Raw genomic sequence first — 17593 nt, 5'->3', positions numbered from 1 at the left:
GCCGTCTTGCCGCCCTGTCCGTTGGTCCTGTTTTGTGCCCATCTTTAAGTATGTTATTCCTTGATATAGAGTTCCAGATTCAGGTCCGTCATATGTCAAAGTCACTCCGAACCAATGTCAAAATGGTTTTGATTTTGAAATCTCTGCACTGTTAAGATTCTCTAATTGCAAGGTTTCATATTAACGTTGACTACGGTTTTACATTTACAAAACAATGTATCAGTTTATTGTATTTACTGGTTGAAAAACACGTATTCTCATTTTTGCGATCACTCAATAAACTTTTAATTGTCAAAGTTATACAAAGTTGTCCCCGAGGTCACTTAAAGCGGGCGGTGGACAATCAACAGATTTAGCTTACTCGGTCTGAATGAAATGTTCATGAAATACCGCTTTACCCCATGCACACTTATAATACGCATGTTATGAAATGGTCATTCAAGTTTAGTGTTTTTAGTAACGTGAGTGCGTATCCCACAACAGAGTAAATCGAAAATAAGTGACATCGAATATATTTGTGTCTTATTATTTGATCAATGTAACATTTTTTTTTGATACACAATTTATCTGATTAAAATGGAATGTTAATATTTTTTAATTAATCTATTTTTGAGAAAATACCGTTGGTGTCCTCCTGATAAGTAATATATCGATGGGATTTGTGTGTTCGCTTGTATAACTGTGTCGATTTTGATAGTAAACATGAAGGTAATGTTTGCATTTGTAAGACATAGCTACCTACAGTTGAGACTCAATAGTATATACATAATAACTAATGACCTTTTCCCACTTGACACGGTATATAAGCTTCACATTACAATGGGCTACCAGGAATGTGATTATCAATGACTGATAGCTTCAATGGACTGAAGAAACTTATAAGCCGGACGATTACTCGTATTCATTTAAGCTGGATTGACCCCCGAAGGCATCTATCACACAGATAAAAAACATGCGAAAAGTTCAAATCGCAACGAGTTTTGATATAGCCAGTGATTCACATTGGTCTACATCTGTGAAACAAGAAGGTGTTCTATGCTTATACACATCCGATTCGATACAAGGGTTAAGTCAGTGAAATATTCACTTAAACGACGACATGTGATGAAAGCGATTCATTTACATCAGGAAAACTGGAACTTGTGCAAATATTCTCATCTTATGTGTAAATGTAACTACAAACTCCTTTTTAAGTTCTTGTAACTACAAACTGCTTTGTAAGTTCTCTTTGTGCATTATAACATATATATATACATATCATCATACGGCACCGTTAATGGGGAAAATATATGATTGAAAGCTTTCAAATAATCTATATTACTTTGATGTATAACATGAAAAAAATAAACATAAGGTATATTGTGTTCTAAAAATATGATGTTGAAAATGGAATGCATTAGTATATATGTGTACCATTATTGCACCATGTTTGATTGAAGGATATAAAACGCATCTGTGAATACGAAGTTAAAACGGGAATCTCTGATTCACAAGAACGTTATTTGAATCCAAATCACGACCTATTCGTCTTAGTGGAAAAGTCTACGTTGATGAAATTCGATGGAGAAATTGAGTTTCGAGCTAAACTAGAAAAACGAATTTCGTCCGAAATGGACCGGTCTATGAAGCAAGGTAGGAAGCTATTCTATATCTTCGTTTATGTTTAAAATGTAAACATAATTATGTTTGAACATCTTTAGTAAGGTAACGGGGTAACAATAACACGTTTTAAACAATTTATCACCGTTTCCAAGGAAACGATAGTCTTTTTGTTTATGATATTTCGAACTCTTTTCATGTTATAAGAGTGATCATTATTTTGAAATTACTTTATTAAGAACATACAGTTTGAAACATTTTATGCATCAGTGGCATTGTCATTTACACAAACCGGTGTAAGTCCCTTTTCTTAAAGGGACTGTCAACCAGGAATGACAAAACAAGAAAAGTTCTTAAATACCGTATTTTTTTTTACAATTATTAGTTTATATTGATTGAAATATCACGACTGGTATATTACATCATTTGAAAAAGGTTCATATTTACAGTATATTCGGTAATAAAATTTCGCGATGTGAAATCGAAAGTACATCGCGAAAAAAAGTGACAAAACGATATACACACATAAATAACGCAAGAAGATTGATCATTTTATATATAAAATATGTACAATTCACTACGCATGCACAATTTGCATTTCTGGGTTTACCACGTGACGATGATGATCAATCTTCTTGCGTTATTTATAGTTAACTGGTAGTAACCTGGTAGACATACCCAGTAAAAATAAATAAATAAAAATATAAAGTATGTTATATACTAGTCGTGATATTTTAATCAATATAAACTAATAATTGTAAAAAATACGGTATTTAAGAACGTTTCTTTTTTCGTCATTCGTGGTTGACAGTCCCTTAACATTTGGAAACTCATAACTTCCCTCTTGTTGTTGGCCTCTTCGCAAGAGCAATTACAATATGATCCTTCATTTTGGTTCCCAATCGATGTTAATACATCATGTCATTCGTATTAAGCAACCCTAATTGATGCCTATATATAGAACAAAAAGGATTTGTTGTATGCAACATTGGATTGTCCTCTACATATTTAAATCATGCCCACCGCAAATTATAATTAATGTCTTTATGCGTTGATCTACAAACTTCCTTCCTATTAAAAGTGGAATAGCGAAATAAACCTTAAAGTTATCTTTTCACGCTTTGGTAAATTGACAAAATTGAAAAAAGTTGTTTCAGATTCGTAAATTTTCGTTTTAGTTATGATATTTGTGAGGAAACAGTAATACTGAACATTTACCATGGTCTAATATAGCCATTATATGCATCTTTTGACGATTTTAAAACCTAAAAATTATAAAGCGTTGCAACGCGAAACGATTTAATAATTTGGAGAGTTCTGTTTTTGTCGTTAAATTTTGTGAAACTACGAAGATTGCTTATATAAGGTATAAAATACTTCAGGAATATGTACTCGGCGGAATAGCTCAGTAGGCTAAAGCGTTTTTACTTCAGGACTCTGGCAGGACTCCAGGTGTCACTGGTTCGAAACCTGGTCCGGGCAATGTTCTTTTCCTTTTTTTAATTTTATTCTTGATTTTTTACTGGAGCTTTTACGATCCAATGTTTACATTTATCGATATAAAGCATTTAATGAATAAGTTAAAAAATGCCAAAATCTGTGAAAAGGCCCCTTTAACAGGGAAACTCACTTACTTTTATACTGAATACGTACGCTTAAACAGGATACGGACCTTCCGGTAGGAAAATATTGCAATAAGCTCATCGTTAATTTTTAATTTAAAACATATTATAACCTGCCGTATCTACAACTAAAAAACGTCTTCAACACACTTTAGTTTAAACACGACTTATCCTTTACATCAATCAGTTGTTACATGATTGTGGTCACATAATACAATCTATATCGACTATTATTATTTCGATTTTATTGTAATTCTTAAAGAGGTTAGCTAAGACGACGAATAATGAGTAAGCGAGCGTTTAATAATGCACGGATTTGATATATAACAAAGATATTAAATTAGAAGACCACTTTAACATAAACCTGCGCACACAATCAAAACGCTGACAAAAAGAAATACTGTTGTCGAGACAGAACAATAAAAGAAGTAAACAAATCGCACTGTTTGTTGCAATGTTAGAACTTCAATTTTACGCGGTGTAACTGTCGTTTTCTTAAATACATCGTAAAAATACACGCGCATTTCGAGATGGTTTTATTGGTTTAAGGTGGTTATTATCATTGCTTAAGATAGATATCAATTCAGCAAACATTCGTGAATGGTTTTCTTCATTTAGTTATTTTCCGCAGATATGCTTACTGCGCTTTCTGTGTTTTAATGGATTTCAATTCGTTCGTTGACTAAGGATAAAGCGACAATTGTTTTGTACTTGCATGTTTAGTTTTAAGGCTCATTATGAGGTTAAATATGACCACTTCAATCATTAATGCTATGATAATTTCATCATCATTAACTCTCTTTAATAATTTATTAAATGCGAATATGTAATTATACGTGTTGTACTAGCCAGAAGGTATTTTTCGGCGTTAGCTGTTTACGCCAGGTTTTCACCTTAGCCTTACCTTTGTAAGCGACCAATTAATTCGAATATAAATTTTCCCGCCGGTGGGCCTGAAACTTTTCGCAGAAGAAAACGTGCAATCTACCAACAGATTTCACATTAACATTAAAATGTTATTCCATCGACTTTCATTTTTTTGGGAAGTATTGGCTATGAAAAGGGATACTACAGTTCGTTTAGCAACGATGTTAACTGCGTATTCAGCATGGAACAATTGTATCTCTAATGATAAGGTTTGAGAGATAGAGCAGTTTCACACTTAATTCTCGACATCAATACAGTTTGTTTGTGCCCCGTTATATTCAGAGGATTGTCATATAAATTTTCCCGCCGGTGGGCCTGAAACTTTTCGCAGAAGAAAACGTGCAATCTACCAACAGATTTCACATTAACATTAAAATGTTATTCCATCGACTTTTATTTTTTTGGGAAGTATTGGCTATGAAAAGGGATACTACAGTTCGTTTAGCAACGATGTTAACTGCGTATTCAGCATGGAACAATTGTATCTCTAATGATAAGGTTTGAGAGATAGAGCAGTTTCACACTTAATTCTCGACATCCATACAGTTTGTGTGTGCCCCTTTATATTCAGAGGATTGTCATCGCCAGAGCGTTTGTACTTAAAGGCTATTTTCTCATATTTAGTTATTATTACCATATTGCTGTCTGTGTACTAGTATATTTTAGTTCATAAAAGTATCGTTTTTCGATATCCTGATATTAGTTTTGGCCAAACCATATTCAATTGTTTTCGAAATTGAACATTAAATATGTCAAAGTATAACGTTTTAAACAAGCCGTCGTTCAAGCCGTGAAATCGTGACCTCACTTTAAGCATTGCATCTGTACAATACATACTTGCCACTCATTGTTAATTGTATAGGATACTCACTGTTTAGTATGACGACCTAATTTAAAATATTTCGTTTGTACATATTATTATATACGTTTTGGAACGGTATTATCGAATGCGTTTCTGTAGATAGCAAGTCCATACAGGAACACAGTTTGAAATTCTACAATAATCATGACATTTTGGCGTTATAGTGACGTCTTATTATTAATGACATATTAACTGTGTGGAAGAATTTACCGATTGTTTTCATTTATCAATAGTTTGATTAAAATAGAGAACTATGTGTGCAAAATTACTAGCATTTATCAATATAAAGAAATGAAACTCCAGAAGCTCCAGCAGTATTGCATTTCTATCATACACACCGTCATGGTCCTTTATTTAAGACAAGGAATCAATTGCCAAAATAGAACAGTACGGCACAAAACGAAACAACATATACACATAGTAGAATAAAGCTAGGGTCACCGCCTTGTAACGGTCAATGCTAAGCACTGGGGGTTTAAACCGGTAATAGAACGCTCAATTTCACACTTGGCCCTGCAATATTCATGATATATATAAGTGTAAATAAAATTTAACCTCATAGCATTGTAACTCAAATTAAACAGTAATAAAAGAAATAATTATAATTAAATAATATATAATAATATTTCAATAATACGTGTGTGTATGATGTTCTAAAGAAACTTTCATTTTAAAGTGGTTAAAGCTCGTTTAAGAATGACTGCAAACCCTTGGTAGACGTTCGCAGTGGCCGCCCAGTAACGATAAATACATTGATATCGCTGTCATCAAATAGCTCCTAAATAAACATAATTATGTGACAATTAGAGACATGGTATGAAGAAATCACTTTAATTTTGGAACGTTTTGTTACCATCTGTCTGAACATGCGATGAGTAAATTAGCATTGGATCCCAAAGATATTAGCAGCCGATCACAATAGAATGCGTATATAAACATTATTGCAAATAATGTAGCGATTTGAACTCATAATTTCGCGGAAAGGGTCGCAATTGTTGACAAATCCTGGCTTACGTTTCTAATCAGATGAGACAAAAGTGCACACCCGTTATCCCCAATACAGTTGACATCTTACGCTATGAGACTTCTGCGCTGTTTTTTATGTGATGACGAGATTGTTCCACATACTACTGGATAAATTGTATAAATTGTTATGTAATTAAGATAAAGTAGTTTGAGACGAGTTACTCTTAAAACTATTACAGTGTCGTTATTATAACAATGGTTATAAGAATAAATGCCGTGTCAAGTTAAGGAACATGGATAAATACACCTTTTTTAAGTACTTTTGGTTTATATAAAAAGTTAACAAATATAAAAAATGAACAACACAAACTTCGAAATCTTTTCCATTATATTTTTAATACCCCTGATACAAAAATCTATAACTGCACATATGTTTGTACTTTAAACATAGTAAACTGAAACCAATGAAAAAACAATGTCCTTTTCACTAAAACGGTAAGTAGATGTTGGAAATTAACTTGATGAAGAGCTTATATACATGTATATAAAATACAGTTAATTGTGTAATGAGCTAATTTAAATATCAATATCAATGTTCATTAATCGGATAAGCAACACGGACAGTCAACATAGAATCATTATTATATAGTATATTGCATTTAAGGTATCGAATATGTTGAGCAACTAAACCTTAATATCCATTTCCGAATAGTCGCATTAAGTAAACATGCACAGTAAGTCGTTCGGTTGTTATGCTTCAACGTTTGCATTATGATTTAAAGAATTTAGCAACAATGGTTGTTTTTGTTAATTGTGATCATATCAATGTAAAATCAAAACGGATACATCCAATAGAAATACTTGACTGATACAAAAAGATATTTATTCATACAGAACCCAAGGCCTTAGGTTGCTCGAATGAGATCCGGGTGAGTTTTTTTCTGAGCAGACATTAACATAACGAAATCTACCTCGCTAAATTGCGACCATGGTATTCCACAGACATGAACCGTTTTTGAACAAAGCAGCGATATCATTAGAACACATGTAATAAGCCAGATTTACAATTATACAAATGCGACTTCTTGAGTGTCTAAAGCTTTCACTTTAGCAAATATTACAGTTATTTACAATACCACGTATACGAGTTTTCCAAACATTATCGAACACAATATATTGACTTGATATTGAAACAAGAATCCTGTTATCTAAACCTTCTCGGCATAAGGCATCAGTTTTAAGCTCGTATGAATTAGAATTCCGAGGTCGCCGATACCATTTTCATCTATTGTAAACTTAGTTCCAGCCACAAAATGTGGATATTCGCTGAAAGAGCCACGCATTGGCCCTTGAGGAATGAATAATCATATCTCGGATTGCCTGAACATGACACACTGCCATGCCAAGTTATTATTATATTTCCTCTAACAGTTAAATGTGTCATGGTTATATCATTTAATATACCAAGGATGAGAAACTCCTGCTGAGGTGGTAGCTTGCTAATTATTGTTATTGAACACACTATTCATTCGTTGCAGTTGGTATTGCGACAAAGGATTTCGTCTCAAAACAAAGTAGATAATAAAACGCCAAATCTCTAGTGGTATTTCTACATGGCGTGTTTGGTTTCAGTTGTCGTTTTAAATTGATTATTTCTTGATTCGAGTCTGCAATTGTGTTGAAACATGGTTACAATACTCCGTACAGTTATTGTGTAAGTCCGTATCGTGTATAAGCGAGTCCGTCTCGTTCGATTGTGAGTCCATATCGCGTGTGTGTGAATCCAAATCGTTAGTGTGTGAGTCCATATCGTCAGCATGCGAGTCCGTCTCGTTCGTGTGAGTCCATATCTTCAGAGTGTGAGTCCATCTCGTAAACGTGTGAGTCAATATCATTAGTGTACAGGTCCGTCTCGTTCGTTTGAGTCCATATCATCAGTATGTTAGTCCATTTCGTTAGGTGTGAGTCCATATCGTCAGTGTGGAAGTCCATATCGTAAGAGAGTGGGTCCATATCGCCAGTGTGTGAGTCTATATCGTTAGATAGTGAGTCCATATTATCAGTGTGTGAGTGCATATCGAAAGAGTCTGAGTGCATATCGTAATTGGTTGAGTCCATATCGTCAGTGTGTGATTACATATCGTCAGTGTGTGAGTCCGTATCGTAAGACTGTGAGTACATATCGTCAGCGTGTGAGTCTATATCGTAAGTGTGAGTCTATATCGTAGGAGTGTGAATTCATATCGTAAGACTGTGAGTTCATATCATTAAAGTTTAGATCCGTCTCTTTCGTTTGAGTCCATATCATCAGTTTGTGAGTTCATATCGTCAGTATGTGAGTCTTTATCGTCAGTGTGTGAGTCCATGCCATAAGTGTGTGGGTCCATATCGTCAGTGTGTGTGTCCATATCGTAATAGTGTGAGTCCATATCGTCAGTGTGTGAGTCCATATCGTCAGTGTGCGATTCTATATCGTCAGTGTGCGAGTCTATATCGTCAGTGTGTGAGTCTATATCGTCAGTGTGTGAGTCTATATCGTCAGTGTGTAAGTCTATATTGTCATTGTGTGAGTCCATATCGTCAGTGAGTGAGTTTATATCGTCAGTCTGCGAGTTTATATCGTCAGTATGTGAGTTTATATCGTCAGTATCTGAGTCTATATCGTCAGTGTATGAATCCATATCGTCAGTGTATGAGTCTATAAAGTCAGTGTGCGAGTCTATAAAGTCAGTGTATGAGTCCATATCATGATTGTGTGAATCTATGTCGTCAGAGTGCCAGTCTCTAAAGTCAGTTTGTGACTCCATATCATCCGTTTGGGAGTCCATATCGTCAGTGTATGAGTTTATATCGTCAGAGTGCGAGTCTATAAAGTCAGTGTGTGAGTCCATATCATCAGTGTGTGAGTCTATATCGTTAGTGTGCGAGTCCATATTGTAAGCTGGCGTATGATGTCGACGTCACACGAATGTCAATGATACTTAACTATATGCAAAACAATATGTGATCATCATTTAATCACTTATTTAAATGTGTCAGTCCACACTTTGAAGTAACAATTATAAGAAGACAATTATAATAACTTATGTTAGTTTGTTTTGCCAATCAGATTCCTACTTAAGAAACTGACTCATTAAAACAAAATAGAACCGCTATATTATGAGCTTTGGTACACGCAAGAAATGACATCAAATAATTATTACAAAAAAATGAATATTGAGATACAGGTCCACACATGATATGTTTAGATGTAACCAACCAAGACGAGTCAGTCCAACAAGTCAACGTCGTAAATCTCGTTCTTAACGGTGACACCCACACACTGAAAACTGTTACACGTGCAATGGACTATGGGACACCATCCGTGGTAGTAAAAGGATCAAAAGGTATTGCGGAGATTATATCATATGAGGTCAATAGCACGACTGATATCCAAAAACGGTAAGAAAACATGAACTATTTATACACGAATTATGTGAAGTCAATGAAAATTAAAAAAAAACAAACTATAAAGGTATGATTTCTGTGTTAATTTTCATACCCAAAGTTGTTTGGTTATTTGTAGACAAGACGAGGACCGTCAAGATGAAACGTTACACACATTTAAAAATGAAACGTTACACACATTTAAAAAAAAATACCATGAAAAGCCATACGTTTTATGGGCTTGGGATCTTCGCAACATGCCTGACAAACCCGATGAAAGGATTCTTGATATATGTTGGAAAGGTGGGTAAAGTCTCGTTGTCTCGTTTAATATATTTTGCGAAATGAATACAATCCTAAATACATGGTTGGTTTAGAAACGCGGATAACATACAACCTATTGTTTGACAACGGCTTCTTTGCAAACATGTATATACCTCTATATGACAAAAATAAACCAAAACTAAGTTTCATTTCATTATTATCTGTAGTTCAATATAGTAAACGATCACCCATGGACCTATTTAGGACTATTTTGCGACATACATTTACATATGTATAGCAAATGACGCAGTCTCACCACCAAGCAAATTACATAAACACATACAAGTCACCTTATGGTCAATTCAAAATTTGCATGTCTTCTACCGTACGCAGACTTGGAGCCATGTTAATAGAACATGTATTAACACAAGCATCGAAGTATAGGTGCGCAATAAACGCATATAATAGCAATCAAGCAGCAATATAAAGAGAATTGCCCGATTACGCAACTAATGCCACTACCATAACGTTTTTTAACAGTTTGATTATTCAGAACAGCTATAAGTTGGTCAAAATTATTAGGCCTAGCTGTCAAAGATGGGTTTTGACCTAGATTTCTTGCGATCATTTTAGGCAGCGGGAACACTGAATGACAATAGAAATTTGCAAAGTTGCATGTTTAAGCGAAAGGAAACTTACTACAATGTATTTATGAACGAATGTATGTTATGATCAAAATACTATATTAATATATATATTCATCGCAACAAATAGCGACTTTCTTTGGCTTACACATATGAAATGGTCAAAGTAGTTTCAGTAGTGCTATCTACGGGTTGTGAAGTAGGAAGTAATATCAACGCCTCACGGCTGCCTAGTACTAAAAGTGTTATGCTATATTGTAGAACAAAATATTAATGAAATAATCCTTGATATTTGTCAATTATATATGGAAAAAAATGCAAATTTGATCAAGTTTATATTGCCCTTTAGGATTGAACACGGATGGTACTTCACTTTTAAACTGTCTTACCAAGCGGTGAATTAATTAAAGCTTGCGAGTAAGAGTTTCTTTCTATAAATAGCGCGGGGCGGTATATAGAGAATAACAAGTTACTGCCTGATCGTTTTGTAATATATCAGGCGAGGCTTAGAATAAAATAACGGCGAGGCTTGCCGAGCCGTTATTGTATTTGTGCCGAGCCTGATATATTACAAAACGATCAGGCAGTAACCTGTTTTTCTGTTTATCATACCACTGACACCACTCACCCCGTTTTTCAAAAATAATGGAAAATAATCGCTACGCCCTGGAGCCGCTGCATCGTTAATCGCGCATGAATTTTTCTAAAAATAGCAATATTCCTCGACACGAAAAGTAGCGCAATTTGTTGTAATTTAATAACGCTGTTTTTTCTCTTTCTTCTTTAATTCTGCAACAAAACTTTAAGCAGCAATACTTTATTACACAAAATGAAAGCATATATTATACAATTTAAAGGAAAACTTGATAACCGTTGTAACATGTCAAGGCCAGTGCAGTCGCTCACGTCTTCGCAGTGTGTCAACACGTGTAAAGAACTGAATGATGTTTTTATTACAATTTGGAATATATACTGCGCGCTTGGTTTACTGTGGTGGTTGTGCGTAGATATGAGGTTCTGCACGTTAAGTACAGCTCCAAAAACATGCCATTTATTGGATTTTGGCCAGGAAATTGTGCTTGTGAAACTGCCGGGTGGGTGGGGAGAGAAATGTTTATTTCGGAAGTGTTGACAGAAGTGCATGAAACAGATGGATGCAAAAAGGTTTGAACATCTTTTTTGTGTTTTTTCGGAAATTTCTGCAATGATGAACAAGCTCGGTTGAACAACACTTGAATCCAGACGTCAAACGGCTAAAGCCCCAAAGATGTCATGATGTACAGGATCATTTACAACTTAGTGGACATCAACGCCAGAAGTGTACTTATACCAGCAGGAGTGCACACCAGAGGCCATGCAAACTGCTACATAGTGCCATTAACCAGCGTCAACGCCTACCAGTTTTCCTTTTTCCCAACTGGAATACGCATCTGGAATGGTCTCCCAGAACAGATGGTTACTTCCACGTCCATAGATGTCTTCAAGGCTATGATGGGAGAGCTATACAAATAAATCTGGACATTAACCGAGAGATAGAGATAGATCATCAGTGCTGAAGCCGGGTGGCCTTTAATCACTGTACTGTTTGTAAATGTAAATAGTGTCCTTATTTCTTAATTGTGGGGAGGAAAAACATCTTAGGATCATTTTTTCTTGCATCTGATGCATTTGCTCCAATTCTGGTCTTTGTCTGCCGTTCATTGAACTCCAGAAATTAATTTCCTGATGCATCTGTCCTAGGTTTGACATCACCCCATCTTAAAAAATGTGTATAATAATCAGAAGTTGTGTTTATTATATTTAAGTAAGTATTCAGGACGTTTCATGTAAAAATTCAAGATGTTTGAGGTTAAACAAATTTATTTGGTTTATTACGGGATTATATAAAGATATGCATTCCCAAAACTTTATCAAATTTTAGGCTCTCATTTTTAGCACTGAAAGTCTGTCATTTAATAATTAAGCTTACCTTAAATTGTACTGCTCATGGGTTCCTCGTAGGCCGAAATGCAGGGAGTTGTTTAACCAAATGGTATTTAGGAGTGATTTTGGTATTGTTGCACCCAAAATGTTGTCTGTGTAGAGTTTTTGTATTTCTTAGTCAGATAATGCGGCAACCTTAATAATAATTTATAATTTAAAATTAAATCATAATTTAATGCATATTACATTGGGTTTTATTTTAAAGTGTGTTTCTATTTTATTTTAACTACTTTTTTATTGTTTGGTTTATTTGTTTGGTCTGTTTATAATAATTGCTAAACTTTTGACATAACGTTTGACCTTTGATGTTTGCATATGAAGGCGTGTCAAAAAAAGTAGTCCGTTTGTTACATGACGTCATCAGCATGTACTTATTCATTCTTAATATTTGAAAAATACGTTTTTTTCTGTTTTTGTTGCTGTTTTTGGATTAAATGTAATACCTCTTGGTATCAAATTGTTTGTTTTAATAAATCTGATTCAGTTTTACAATAGAACAAAACATTTTAATTAAGTCTTAGTTGCCTCCACACATGACTGATATATGAACTTCCTGTTGACCGTGATATAAAAAAAGATATCAGGCAACAGGATATCAAGCAGATATCAATGTGGCGGTATGATAAAAAACCAACGCATTTAATTAATGCATGTATTAATTTTGCCTGATAATTTATTAATCAATTTACCGTTCTGGGTCTTTATCCGAATGCTATCTAAGGGCTATTTTTTTCGTAAAAGTCCTTAGCGGGTTAGATTATTAACTCAAAACGCACATATCGAACGAGACCTTAAACACTTTACCGTAAGTTAAGAACATGATCTCGGTCCCATTGTGATATCGTTAGCTATGTTTGGTAGCATATCGGATGCATGTGTTTGTAAATTACAACCTAAGCATCAATTTAACATTAATTTTATAATCGGGCGTACTGTATTTTGTTATTATGATAATTGCATGCATATTTTATATGATAGCTATACCATCCATAACTAATAATATTTGAAATGACATACACTGCAGTTTGATGAGGACAATTACCTATTTAAATTGAATTATTTCACAGTTAGCGTAACACTTTTTAAAATGCGTTAATGTGAAATACTTGCAATACGTCTTTATCGTGGCGTTGAAACGTAAAGAAGCCGTGTGATTTTCAAATATGATCGTACGAATTTACATGTGCACTACCCTCTGTTGGTGATTAATTTTTATTTTTGAGTATCGCAGGCCAGTTGAAGGTTAATGTATTTACATTTATATCCGACCGTATGAAGTTCGTGGTGTGATAATGCAACAAACGTATCCACACGGAAAACATGCGAATTCGTTTAAGGCGTGACTCGGCACGGTTTCCGAGAAAAGCTTACGAAGGATCAGAACAGTCGCACGGAAATTCGACGGTTTCATATTGTGTGGCCTTATCTCCGTGCACATTTGCTCTAACCTGTCAACATACATCCATGCACAGACGACGTGCGCTGCTTAAAATCGCACCAAAATACAGAGTTTAACAACCGGGAAAATGACCCGGTCAAACGCGTGTTATTACTACGAAACGTTGATTTACCCGCTAAGTGCCAAGAACACGTTTACCATCGCGCAACAAACGGGAATAATGCGCATAAGCTACACATTTGAATGCCACAGTCATGCGGGCTGCAAACGTTTATTGATGCTACTGAAAAGCTGACATGCTATAAATGTTTTATTAATTACGTTTCCTAACGAATAACATTCTTTGTAGGCGTGGCTATGCCACTTATCACCAAACATACAATTTGTATTTTCATTACATTTATATACATGCTACATTTATTACATTTCTTTTAGAGCAGGTTCTAGCATGTGCATTTTACCGCATTGTTTTCTTTATTTATTCGGAACTATTTTCGAAAAATTAAGCTCCGCCCATAATTATTTCAGAATAGCCCACTCTTGATTTCCTTCTTTGTCTTTAGAACACAAATCGCGTGTAGTGCTAAAATTTACAATAAACAACCAAATACAATTGTCCTCGCATGAATGAAATACTCGTAATGGAATTATGGTATACGTTTGCCTTTTAGATCTTTACGAAATACATAAATTATGCTCATTCGTGTGTTACTGCAAGGTTTTCTTTACTGTCGGTGATAATTGAAATAGTGTGATCATCACCACTTGAACAAGCACAAGGTTGTCGAAGAAAGACGCGGGAGCAGGCGCGGTCTTCTGAAAAAAAATCGTTTTTGATGTTTTGTCCGTCCCCGACAATTGAATTAACCCGTGCAGTAACATTTAACGTGATAAACAAAATAAAATGAAAAGATTTATTCCTTGTTTCTTACGTTTCATGCTGCTTATATCATCCAAAAAACAGTGCACGTTTGACGTTAGTAAGTCATGTGCATAGAATCGACTTGTTATTGTTGGTTGTTTTGCATGTTTAGCTTAAGTATACCATGCGAAATACAGAATTATATTAAAAAAACACAAAATTAACCTAAATAAACCGCGTCAGATAAAGGTCCTTGTAGTTTTAAAGGTATGTTCACTGACGACAATATATTATGGTATATGGTCGCATAACTCACTGTACACATATTATTACTGATGAAGTTAATCTCAAACAATGTATGGGTAATGGTGTCTCAACAGTTTGGTGTTCAACAAGTCTCGTGTATAGCTAGAGAGCGAAATCGGTGATCCGATCTTAATCCTGTAGTTAAACAATCAGAACAAACATAACCTCAATATAAATGTTAAAGTTGTCTTTTTAAAATACATATCTTGTTTACTATAGAAAATCGTAAATGTGCACGACTGTATATCAATCAGCACTATATAGCAAACGAAACGTAATCGCTAAGCCATTTTGGTTTGGCTACAATATGATGCAAATATGCCAAAAATGGATAACCGTCTGTATAGATTCCGGTTTATTATCCACTTTGATTCTATGTGTTCGACATGTACTTTACACATTAAAATATGTATCTATCACTGTTATTAATAGATGCGAAATGAAGACCGTTTGCAAATGCATAAGCTCAATTATTGTTATATATATTAAACGCCATAAAGATACGTTTTCTATGTCTAATTGTCGGTTAACTGACATAATTATGACAGATTTTCATAAAATAATGTAAATCTTAATTCGCAGCAAAGTGGATTAAAGAGCGTCTTTCGTCAATGCTTCTTAGCGAGCATGACCTAGCAGTAGTTTTCAAGTGGCTGGCGTATTCAGATTGCAGTCGCAATGATGTAAGTGTTACGTTCGCCTTAATTCGTTGAATATACACTTCCGAATACCATGCCCCACGGTGCTTTAAATAAATATATGTACGCGTAGCTTATATTAAGGACACTAGAATTTGTATCAATGTGTCAGATGATTTTATTCAAGGGCGTTTTCTGTTTGTATTTATCATACGTGATGTCGAAAGCATGGTTACACAACAATAGCAGAAACAACAACAGTTGTAACACCATAAACAGTGTATATCAAAACGTTTGCGTACGTATGTAGGAACATTTGTGTAAATACTCACATGCGTCATTAGATCCAATCTAAATAAACACAGGTAAAAAGAGATATCGTTTCTATCTCAATATAGTATTTGTTTTACGGTCAGTAACAAATTTCCTAAAATGACAAAACGCACACTGAAAACATACACAATTGATAAAACTGCGGTTACCACCTTGGGAAGCTTGGACTAAAAAGAGGTTTATGTTTGCTCGAATCACATTTTCAGCCCATGTCCTTTGTTATGCATTCATGCTTTCATAATAACAAATCAAATGTCAAATATTCAAAAGAATCTTTTTTTTACATTATTGCGTTATAGGAGAATTAATAGTAACAAATGCTTAAAATGATTTTTTTGTTATTATGGAGTGGACTCAAAATTAATAAAACAGAACGTCTTATAAAAGTAAACAATTGTGTCTGATTTCTTTCAAGGGTTTGTAAAGACGGACCCTAAAAAGCCTGTTATAAAATCATAATTTCTATGTTTTATGTTTTACAGACGGATGACCTCGTATGTTATTTTTGTATTCGCGATTATATCGAACCTATTAGAATCTTAGTTCACTATCTCGGCGTGATGGATAAAGGTGAAGTAAGCGCGTTGCAATACAAGAAAATGTGCAATGAAGTAAGTTAAATTTTTTATATATCATTAGTTTAGTGTATTTACTGTTTTATGTGTTCTAATATGATAAAGAAAATATTAAATAAATGGGTTTTCAATAATTGGATCGCACAAAGTGTAGTTAACATGTGTTATCTATTTCATGTGTGTGACGCGTTGCTTTATGAAATCTATCCCTATCGAATTGAAAGTGGAAACATAAAATGCAAATAACATATATAGGAAACGTTTGTTAAACTTCATAAACCAACCATATTGTAACAACATAATCCAACATTTATTTACTAATTCAGTTACAATGAACTTCTTACGATAAAAAAATTTGAAAGTTGTCGCCTGCAAATTTAAATTTGAGTGACGATTCAAATTCATCAATTCGGTATGTATCATGACACAACGCTTCATTTTTTCTAGCCAGCCAAAAAGAATAAAGACGCTCTAACATGTATTAATATACAGTTACACAATTTGTGAAACTTGAAATGCTATGTAATTTTTTTTTAATTTGTGTTGTTTTTTACAGGCCGATACAGATGGATTGCTGAAAGGTTTACGGCCAAAGGTAGAGTACTCCCTATATTTTGCTTTTAGTATCAATGCTGAAAATAAAATTGTGTATATATCCTCGATTACCGTAAATTTGCGACCTTAACATTTAATGTCAATATTAAAATAAAAACGCATAAAAATACAACGAAAACAAACATTAACCTTTTAAGATAAATTCAGTCTTCGCTGATTTGTTTCATTGTGATTTCCAAACAATGTTTTTAAAGCTCTTAAATGTCAATATTGTTGACATAAGTGTAAAGCGTCAGCAATTTTGTTTTAATACCCTTGATTCGCGGGTATGACGTCATACAAAAAGTCATTGCAATGTCGAGTAATCAGGCCAAGCTAACTTATTTTAAACACTTTAAATTGGTTTCTGGTGCAAATTAAACATCTAACAAAAAAGTCAAACACGAAATAACAATAAAATATTAACATATGAACAGGGTAAATTGCATGGAAAATGGGAGCAGCTCACATAACAACTGTGTCTGGGTGTATTTTTTCAAAGACTCTGTGACGTAATGTATTTTTAGGCAATCTGTATAATTTTGATGCTCTAAGAACGGACATATTCATCTTCTTAACAGCTTTGTTAGCAT

General features: G+C 34.2%; 2 protein-coding genes across 2 annotated transcripts in view; one reads left to right on the top strand and one right to left on the bottom strand.

The window, feature by feature from the left end:
• Positions 1–8243: 8243 nt before the first annotated feature.
• Positions 8244–8909, bottom strand: LOC127835660 (protein starmaker-like). Its single transcript, XM_052362099.1, has one exon. The coding sequence runs from the start codon at positions 8907–8909 to the stop codon at positions 8244–8246; it is 666 nt and encodes a 221-aa protein (XP_052218059.1).
• Positions 8910–9211: 302 nt separating this feature from the next.
• LOC127835659 (transient receptor potential cation channel subfamily M member 1-like) overlaps positions 9212–17593 on the top strand; it is a 50372-nt gene continuing 41990 nt past the window's right edge. Inside the window, exons 1-5 of the mRNA XM_052362098.1 lie at positions 9212–9417; positions 9542–9705; positions 15443–15543; positions 16314–16442; positions 16963–17001. Of these exons, the coding sequence (XP_052218058.1) occupies positions 9212–9417; positions 9542–9705; positions 15443–15543; positions 16314–16442; positions 16963–17001 (639 nt within the window). The remainder of the gene's footprint in view (positions 9418–9541; positions 9706–15442; positions 15544–16313; positions 16443–16962; positions 17002–17593) is intronic.

The sequence above is a fragment of the Dreissena polymorpha genome, chromosome 6 (genome assembly GCF_020536995.1).
Source record: "Dreissena polymorpha isolate Duluth1 chromosome 6, UMN_Dpol_1.0, whole genome shotgun sequence".
NCBI lineage: Eukaryota > Metazoa > Mollusca > Bivalvia > Myida > Dreissenidae > Dreissena > Dreissena polymorpha.
Note: the sequence above shows the minus strand (reverse complement) of the source record. Positions and strands in the feature narration are given on the sequence as shown.